Source organism: Mus pahari, chromosome 20, assembly GCF_900095145.1.
Source record: "Mus pahari chromosome 20, PAHARI_EIJ_v1.1, whole genome shotgun sequence".
NCBI classification, from domain to species: Eukaryota; Metazoa; Chordata; class Mammalia; order Rodentia; family Muridae; genus Mus; species Mus pahari.
In genome coordinates this window covers 33,345,187-33,355,062 of record NC_034609.1, presented here as the reverse complement: position 1 = coordinate 33,355,062, position 9,876 = coordinate 33,345,187, and the positions used below count along the sequence as shown (strand labels likewise).

At 45.9% G+C, this 9,876-nt stretch overlaps 1 protein-coding gene across 1 annotated transcript in view; it reads right to left on the bottom strand.

Annotated features, from left to right (window-relative positions):
* Positions 1-496: 496 nt before the first annotated feature.
* The window catches only part of Tat (tyrosine aminotransferase), a 9,868-nt gene continuing 488 nt past the window's right edge, over positions 497-9,876 (bottom strand). Inside the window, exons 2-12 of the mRNA XM_021220509.2 lie at positions 8,739-8,985; positions 8,485-8,589; positions 7,679-7,746; positions 6,276-6,434; positions 5,612-5,750; positions 5,082-5,134; positions 4,104-4,256; positions 3,436-3,564; positions 2,779-2,862; positions 1,938-2,036; positions 497-1,578 (exon numbers count right to left, since the gene is read on the bottom strand). Of these exons, the coding sequence (XP_021076168.1) occupies positions 1,438-1,578; positions 1,938-2,036; positions 2,779-2,862; positions 3,436-3,564; positions 4,104-4,256; positions 5,082-5,134; positions 5,612-5,750; positions 6,276-6,434; positions 7,679-7,746; positions 8,485-8,589; positions 8,739-8,973 (1,365 nt within the window). The 5' untranslated portion in view covers positions 8,974-8,985 and the 3' untranslated portion in view covers positions 497-1,437. The remainder of the gene's footprint in view (positions 1,579-1,937; positions 2,037-2,778; positions 2,863-3,435; positions 3,565-4,103; positions 4,257-5,081; positions 5,135-5,611; positions 5,751-6,275; positions 6,435-7,678; positions 7,747-8,484; positions 8,590-8,738; positions 8,986-9,876) is intronic.

Here is a 9,876-nt window from a genome sequence, read left to right as displayed (position 1 = left end):
ACAACACTGGGGAAGAAAGGCAGAGCCCTGTACCACATACATATACATATAAACATACACATATGCATATACACCTGTTTCATAAGTACCTTCTAAAATGAGTACATCTACAAAGAAATAGATGATACCAGGAAGGTTGGTATTGGTTGTTAACACAGTCTAGAATAACCCAGAAAAGAGGCATATTATAGAGGGGTTTTATAGAGTATTAACTGAGATGGAGACACCCATCCTAACTGTAGGCAGCACCGTGACATGGGCTGGAGCCCCAGGATGAATAAAAAGGAGACAATGACCTGAGTATAGCAAGCGTTCGTTCCTCTCTCCATGCCACCCTCCTCTGTGAGGGGCTGCACCCCCTGAAACTGTGAACCAGAATAAACCCTTCCTTATGTCAGGTGCTCTGTTACAGCAATGAGAAGAAGTGACGAAGGCAGAGACCTAGTGGGTTATGGACTGGATCAAACCCTGCCCCAGAAAACACATCACACAGAAGCATACTTGATAAAATTTTATTTTTAAAAAAGAAGAAAGAAAAAAATAATAATTTATACCCTTGACAAAATAAAAGATCTTATAATATAAATGTTCCTTAGAAAATATATGAAAAGATAATATTACAAATATTAATAAATCAATATTCACATGACAGCAAAATTGGCGATGATTCTACAAGAAGACGAGGAGGAAGATGCTGTCCCGTCCACAGCAATGTCTCTGGAGAGGCCTCCTGTCCCTTCTTTCTCCTTCAATGAGGTGTGCTCCTATTTTAAGAAAACCTGATGCAAGCAGATCTAATCGGTTTAGGAAGCTGGTATTTATTTGCACTGCAAAATAATATTTTTACAAAAAAAATTCTATCAGGGATCCTTTAAATATCAAGTTTCCTAATGCACTTAGAATACAATTAACCAAATTCACAAGTCCTCAACTTCTCTCTGGTTATGTAGCTCTACCGCAGGGCGTGAGGTATTCCTGAAGTGAGACAGGAACTGAGGCGACTTCCGACCTGACTGAAGAGGACGCTCCTGTGTCAGCTCAAGGAAATGGTGGGGGAGGCAACCTCTGCCTTCTGCTTCTCTCATCCTGAGCTGTAGCTTTTCTGGTCCCGGCTTCCTTCTGGTAAACTATTCACCTGGTACTCTCAGGATAAGGAAGTATACGGTGCGTGCGTGCATACGTGTGTGCAAGTGTGTGTGTGAGTGTGTAGATGGGGGTAATGGTCTCATGAGTCACCCCTGCAGAGCCGAGTAAGGGGAGAATCTGGGGTTCCAGGCATGTGTTGGATGTGACTGGGGGAAGAAGAAATAATCCTCAAGTCTTGATGCGGTGCTTTGAAGGTCCCTCTCCCAGAAGGGACATCTGTCTTCCTGAGGAGGAGCAGCCCAGCCCAGCCCTCCTGGCGTGGGACACGTCTTCAGGAGGATGTGTGAGGGCCTATTTGTCACACTCCTCCTGGCTGCCTTCAGCACAGTGGTAGTGCTGTTCACAGAACTCCTGGATGCGGCTACAAGCCTCCAGCATCATCACCTCGGGGACTGTGATGACCACCCGGAAGAAATTTGGGTACTCGAAGCACTGCAAAAACAAAACAAAACAAAAAAAGGACCTGTTATCTCCAGGGCAACCGAATCTGATACTGACTCACATTAACCTAGCCAGGCCTCTAGAGTGCAAGTCAGAGCAATGCCATTCCACTAGGGATGTCCTTTCACTGTAAGGAGGGGACTGAGCTGGCGACTGAATTCATTCATCTTGAAATAGACAACTCCCCTCCCACCCAGTGTCTCCAACTTTTCTTCCTGGTCCGAGGGGGATAACGATGAAAGAGAATACTTGGTATGGGAGGAAATAAAGCTAAAACCACAGCTCAGGAAGACCTCTGGGCTCTGCAGGGGCTGTTGGGAATGTCTGCAGAGACCCACACCAGCACTCACCGTGGCCGGGAGGCAGTGGACAGCCTGCTCCGCAATTAACCGCTCTGTGAATTCCACGTCATTCTCAAACTCTGGGAAGTGCTCCATCTCAATTCCCACCTGGACCCACAATAAAAAGAGAAGCCCAGCGTGTCACTGGAGGAATACAGACCAGTTTCCTAAGCCAGAAATGAGGCCAGGGGGTCCCTGAAGCCATCTGGGAACTCGGCCACCCATAACTGAGAAAACCATCACTCGAGGAAGATGACATGGTTATATCCGTATTTTAGTTTATTGAAGGGCTCCTTCCGGGATATTGGTAAGGGAATACAGGGAGAAGAATGTCATCTCTCTTTTTTCCAAAAGAGGCATAGTTAGCATCAGGACCACATTATTTTTCACGCTGTGGGCTCTAGCCCACTCACTGCAGGACAGTTAGCATCCCTGGGCCACAAATGGCACTGGTGATACTGAAGACAAAATATGTGGTCCCCCGACCTCCAAAGGAGCCAGCATGACAGAACCACAAAGCGTGCCTCTGTATCGGCATATGGCATGAGTACTGAAGTTATTGAGAGGCTGTTGTGGACACAGGTCAATCGAGGCACTGGGATTATTCATAACAAGACAGTTTCTCAAATGATGGGGGCCGGTGCCTAGCTCACCTTTGTAGATGGAGGCAGACCCTGCATGACCACCCATGGCGATCCTGGCACGCCATCTCCTATGCTTTATCATATCTACACACATACACATGCACACACATTCACGTACACAAACACACACACACAGAGGCACACACACAGGAACACACACACAGGCACACACACACACACACACACACACACAGAGGCACACTTACCATAAGGTACATGGCTCCAGATGGACGGACTGGCTGGAGTCCAGGAATGGCAGACAACAACCCATAGCAGAGGTCCGCATTGGACTACCAGAGGCAGAGAGAAACAAAACAACCAAGGATAAAATTTTAAGTGAAAGAAAACCTTGACTTTCATATGTAATGTTTGATGGACTAAAGCAATTTTTAAAACAGAAACAAAAACATGATTGAAGGTAGAACCTTCATTGAAGGCCACACACCTAGGCTTAATGTTATAGTACAAAGAGCCAACAAGAACAGAACCCCGGGCGGTGGTGGCGCACGCCTTTAATCCCAGCACTTGGGAGGCAGAGGCAGGCGGATTTCTGAGTTCGAGGCTAGCCTGGTCTACAAAGTGAGTACCAGGACAGCCAGGGCTATACAGAGAAACCCTGTCTCGAAAAACCAAAAACAAAAAAAAAAGAACAGAACCCCATCACTTGAAGCTCTTAGCAAGATGGAGTGAATTACAAGAAGTGGGGGGAAGCTTCCTATGGAGAACGACTCTCACGTCGCCTTCTGATTAGGAAGCCCCAGTTGCACAGGGCTGCAGAAATGAAGGGCCATCATTCCTAATTCTGCTGATATGTTCTCTGGCCCCCAAAGTCCTCAAGTGAAAGGCTGCAAGCTGCCCTTTACCTTAAGGAAGCTTAAAGTGTCCTGGTAGAACTCCTGAGGGGTACGCTGAAGGATGCTCTTCAGGGCACCTTGGACGATGGTGCACGGGCCCAGGATCCGCTGGCTCAGCTTCACCAGCCCGTCGCGAATCTAGAATCCCCCAGGAGACAAAATTATTTAGCCTTCCTTAAGCATCCTTGCGCTGTGTGGCTTTAGTCTAACCTTTTGACCAGGTTTTTAAACCTCAGGAAAGATGGCACCTGGTGACCCTCTTACATTAGATCATCTGTGTGACTGTGGGTAGATGATGTAACTTCTCTGCACCCTGTTTTCCTTAACTGTAAAATGCTCTCACAAGGTGTTATGGAAATAAAATAAAAATAGGTTCATAAAACATGAATAATAGTGCCATCATTACTGTGGGTTTTGTTTTTGTTTTTGTTCTTTGCCTTTTTATAGCCTTCAAATTAGAGGCAGGTGGAACCTCTTCACAGACACAGAGACCCAAATATGAGAAAACTGGGTTTGGATGAGAAATATCTATCTATACCTTCATCCAATATATTTCCAGACACTGAAAACAACAGTCAGTTAGGAAAGGGAGGAGACCTCTCCCTCCGCAACACTGAGTACTCAAAACCGAATCCGTATACTAAACTACTCATACCATTCCACCATATTGCTCTCACCTCATTGCCAAAAATGTCTCTTCGATCGTGAATGAGGATCCAGCCCAGCCTCCAGCCAGGAACCAGCCAGCGCTTGGCCAGCCCACCGCAGGACAGGATGGGGACATTGGTGCTGAGGGTGGCCATTGGTTCATATTTGCAATCTGAAAACACCTGAGGAAGAGGAGAGCATCCTTGAATGCTTTCCTCTGGACCCCGTGTCTCCCTCCCATCCCTTCTCTTAGATGTTGAGGGACAGGGTAAAGACCTACAGGCATAACTGGATCCCACATAGTTCATGGAAACTTTCCAAAGACATTTAATTTGGTGTGTAATCTGGATTAAAGGAAGTCTAACATGAAGGTGATGATGCTAGTCCAGTGGTGTGTACAACCTCTGGAAACTTGTGCCATGGAATTTCAATAGTTGGAGTTCTAAATTTAAAAATAAAAGGGGAGGCCCATAATCCAATGTTTAACATTCCAGGGCCCAGCTATGTCGCAGAATGCAGACTTTGGGGGGTGGGGGGCACTAGAAGGCATCACAGCACATACGGATCTGTAATATTCCCAAAGAAGTCTAGAATGATATCAACCATTCTTCCTTTTTCTCTGCACTTTCCCTTTTCATTTCTGGTGCCAGGAATTAGGCCCAGACTTGAGCATGCTAGCTGAGCATTTCCCCAACCACTGACCTACATTTTCATGACCCCTCTCCCCAACAACTACTCAGAACACACATCCATAAGAGTCATAAACAAGAAATCCACAGGGACCTTTGTCTCTCTCCTACCTCCTCGGCGTCTACGTTCAAGGGAATACCAAGAACTTTTGCTTTTTTCCCCAGCTCTCTGGATTAAATAATTTAATTAATGAAAAGCTGACCTGAGGGGCCTGTGAACTTGTTGAGACTGTCTGCACAGAATGGCCAGCTGCTTCTGACCGTCCCATCAGGCAACTCTCCACGACCCAGAAAACAATACGGTATTAAGACACTTACCATGTCACCATAGATCTCATCGGCTAAGATGGGGACGCATTGCCTTTCAGCCACTGAAAATAATGAATGCGAGGCTGGAGTCATTTTCAGTTCGGATTACATCATCATTTCCTTCGCTCCTGGCCCCTCTGTGCTCTGCATTCCCTGATCACGAATCTTACCATTGGGAACTAAGCACTTCTGATATTCTGTCAGGATGTCTAGCCTAACTGTGGTGCCATTTGACCACACATTCCAAACTCTTGCTTCCATAGGATGGTAGTGGAGAAAGGCAAACACAGGTGAATTACCTCTTAACCAAAATCGGCCAAAATGAAGCGCTTGCCGGTTTTGGATTAGGGATGTGCATCTCATTTCCTACTTCTTTTAGACAAGTCCCAGGCCCCATGACACAACATCGGCTAGAGGCAGTGCTGGCCTTTCTCCATCTCCATTCCAGACCCAGGACATTCTGTGGCTCAGGGAGCTGCTAAAGGATGCTGCTCTCACCTCCCCCCCCCCCCGCAAGGTGGGTGGTCGCCTGCACTTACCTGCCAAAATCTTCTGAAGGTGCCGCTTGCTGAACACGGAGCCACAGGGATTGGACGGGTTGTTGACCACGAGACAAGCTGTTTTTTCGTCGATCAGAGATTCCAGTTGTTTTAGATCAATTTCCCAAGACTTCTCAGGCTGAGAAAAGTGAGACCAAGATGTTTCTGAACAATTGAGAGGGAATATCCAGCCCAAGAATTCAGTGTGAAGAATAAAACAAAGGGGCCACCAAGCCCGATGATCTGAGTTCCAGCCCTGGGAGCCACGTGTTGGGGAGAGAGAACTACAGGAATTTGTCTTTGACCTCCACACACAGGGCACTGCATGCACACACTAAACTCACTGCGCCAACGTACACACAAAATAGATGAATATAAAGAGTCTTAAAAGAATAAAGTCTGCCTTTGGCTCCAACCTCCCATCTGCAGACCAGTTTCTGTATGACAATGGTCATTTCTTTTTCTACATGTGAGTAACTGAGCACTTGTTGTTCTTACAAAGGATTCAGGTTCAATTCCCAGCATCCACAGGATGGCTCACAACCATCTATAGCTCCAGTTCCAGGGACTTTAACATCCACTTCAGGCAGGCACACAAGTGGTTTGCAGGCAAGCATACCCGTACATATAAGATAAAATAAGCGTCAAAAATGATTTTGATTACCAATAGATTGTAGAGCTTGACCTCAATCCCCATAGACTCGGCCAATGTCCTGTAGAGGGAAAACCCAGGCCTCGGGATGAGGATGTTTTGTCCAGGATTGGCCAACACAGCTAGACACAGCTCAATGGCCTGACTGCAGCCACTTGTCAGAATGACGTCCTGTGAAGAGAGAAAGGGTGGGAGAGAGTCCATCATGTGTGTAAGTTGGAGGTGTTCATGAACTTATTTTAATAAGTTCCAAAGGAATAGAAAGGATTGTGCTGAGCCTAACCAAATCTATCTTATCTATCTATCTATCTATCTATCTGTCTGTCTGTCTGTCTGTCTGTCTGTCTGTCTATCTACTTATCTGTCATCTAACTTGCCTATCTATAATCTATCATCTATCTATCATCTATTTATTTATCTATCATCCAGCATCTATCTATTATCCATCATCTATCATCTATCATGTATTTACTTATTTATCACCCATCATCTATCTAGCTATCATTTATCTACTATCTATCACCTATCATGTATCTATCATCTATTTATCTATTATCTATCATCTATTACCATCAATCACTTATGTACTGTCTATCTATCAGATATGTATTCATCTATCCTCTACTTATCTATTATCCATCATCTATCATCTATCCATAATCTATCATCTATTATCTGCTCTTTATCAGCTGTCTATCTATCATCCATGTATGTGTCTAACTCTCTTCTAATCATTTCTCAGCTATCTCTAAATGTTGTTGAAAATGATGACCACTTTTAAAAAATTAAGCAAATCGCTTTAAAAAGGACAAGCTGGCTATGACTCAACCAACTCTCAAGGGAAATCTTCGATTGACCTTGGACTATTTTCCACCAGGTTATTTATTTACTTTTGACCACAGATTTGAAGCCTGACTCTTCTCTGAACACAGATGAGAGATGCCTCTTCGATTAGGAGGTAGACAACAAGAGGGGAGGGCAGCATTCAAGGTTGGCCCTGCCACCAATCCAGTGTGCCGTGAGACTGACTCCTAATGTTCTGTCCCAGTGCCCTAACATGAGTGAAGGCAGATACATGCATAAATACCTCCTAATGAGAAATTCCTTTAAATTAAATGATTTACTATTTGTGAAGAATTTCTCAATGATCTTTGGAAGAAAATCAAATCTAGGATGACCTTGGGGGCCCTTCGAGACTCTAGGACAACAGTATATCCATGTCAGGAGACACCTCTTATACCATGGTGACATTAATCACAATTACTGATCAACGACCCCACCTGTGTAAGACGCCCTCAACTTGCTACACAGGGATTCTCCTCAGCTTCCCTGCCACCCCAAACTATCACTGCTGTGGGACAGAAGCAAGGAGCGTGCTTGCCCTCAGCGACCTCTGAGCTGGTACCCTGACTCACCTTAGCTTCCAGAGGAGCCTCAGGACAGTGGTAATAGGAAGCGACCTCCTCTCGACTGGATAGGTAGCCTGAAACAAGACATGGGAGAGGAAGCTGGAGGTTTGCATCCCTTGATTGACAGTCGTTCCCCGAACTTCAGAGCTGCATCCAGCCACCCTCTACCCTTGCTCAAGGGCAGTTCATTCTGTTCAGCTCAGTCATGTGTGAAGGGAATTAACTTCCTATTGCTGTGTTATTATAGTTTGGAGTCCTATTTAGAAAGCTTGATAGAAAGCAAGTGAGGTGGCTCATTGGGTAAAGGTGCTTGCTGCCAAGTCTGGCAACCTGAGTTCAACCCTCAGGATAAAAAGAGAAAACCAGTCTATGCAGGTGTCCTTTAACTGACACACACACATACCGTGGCCACTCAGAATGCACTCTTACTTACCCCCATCTGTCTGTCTGTCTGTCATCTGTTTGTCTGCCTGATTTCTCTTCTCTCTCCCTCTCTCTTTCTCTCTCTCTCTCTCTCTCTCTCTCTCTCTCTCTCTCTCTCTNTCTCTCTCTCTCTCTCTCTCTCTCTCTCTCTCTCTCTCTCTATCTATCTATCTCTATCTCTATCTCGGTGTGTGTGACACCCACACACACTCGTTCACACATGAATAAACACATTTAATTAAAAAAAATTAAAAGTTAGGCACGATAGTACGTGCCTTGAAAGCTCCCAGCTCTTGAAAGGCTACGGCAGGAGGATTGCTAGTTTGAGATTAGACCGTGTTATTTAGCAATGACCAAAAGATACTCTGAGCATCTCCGGGCGAGCTTACCAATAGATGGGGCATAGCCATTGTACTTCCCCGAGTCCAGGGCATCCTTCATGGCTTGGGTCACTTCAGGGTCTGTAGGCAGGTTCCCAAACACAGTAGGGTCCCCTGTTCACAGAAGAGGAAGGCAAAAGAACCCCCCCAAGAGTTTACATCCCCATGTTCAGGTCTCATCTCCTCTCCTCTCTTCCAGGCAGCCCATGAGAGCGGGAGGTGGTCAGGCGATGCCACCGCTCCGTCAAGTGGCCCGAACTCACCAATTGACAGAGAGATCACGGTTTTGTTCGGATTCGGCTTCACCTTCATGTTGTCCACGATGGCTCGGATGGGATTGAAGGTTTTATTGGACATGTCGGAGGGCCTCACGTTCCACCTGGCCTTCCTGCCCTTCATTCTCCCTTGCACCGAGCTTCTCCCACCAATATTGACGCGGACATCCAGAACTGAAGGCAGGCTGTCATTAACATTGGTCTGGATCACATAGGAGTCCATGGCTCACAAAGCCTACAGGGAAAAAGAGATGTCCTGTAAGGCTAAGATGGTGCTCTTTGAGTTGGGGAGCTGCGTTTAGACCTAAGCAGGAGTGACATCCCACATGCATCTCTCTAATGCTTTAATATGATTTCATTTGTAAGACAGCTTTGCTATGAATAGGGGGGGGGGAGTTAAGAATGTCTTGCAGAGATAGAAAATATAGGAGCAACTCATTTTCAAACTTAGCAGGGAGCATTTAATTGAACATTTATCTACTATAAGTAGGACTGTTTTTTTCCTCTTGTCTTTGGCGTGCGTGTATACGTGTGCATGCGCATGTTCCACTACAAATGTGTGGAGGTCAGAGGACAACCTCAGGTTGCAGTTCTCACCATCCTCCTCATCTCGAGGTGGGTTCTGGGATTACAGATGTGCACCGCCACATCTGACTTTACATGGGTCCTAGAGATCCGAATTCTAAACCTCACCCTTGGGTAACAAGGGTTTTCCTACTGGGTCAACTCCCAGCCTTGGGTAAGTGGGATTTTTTTATATGCAACTCTAACTCTATGCTCTGAATTAAACCGAGAGAAAAAAAATGACAGGAAAATATTCATCAAAGCATGTGGGCTACCATCTGTCCACACAGAGACCACCCCCTCTCAGAAAGGGTCTTCTCAGTACCTTAGCCTGGGCAGCTTGGCAAGACCATGTCTGAAAAACTGTAAAACTAAGGCAGTGGAACACTTGGCTAGCAGGGCCAGGACCTATGTTCAATCATAATACCATTAGGGAGAGAGGGAGAGGGGGAGGGTAAGGGAGAGAAGAAGGAACAGAGAGGCCGGGCAGTGGTGGTGCACGCCTTTAATCCCAGCACTTTGGAGGCAGAGGCAGGCGGATTTCTGAGTTTGAGGCCAGCCT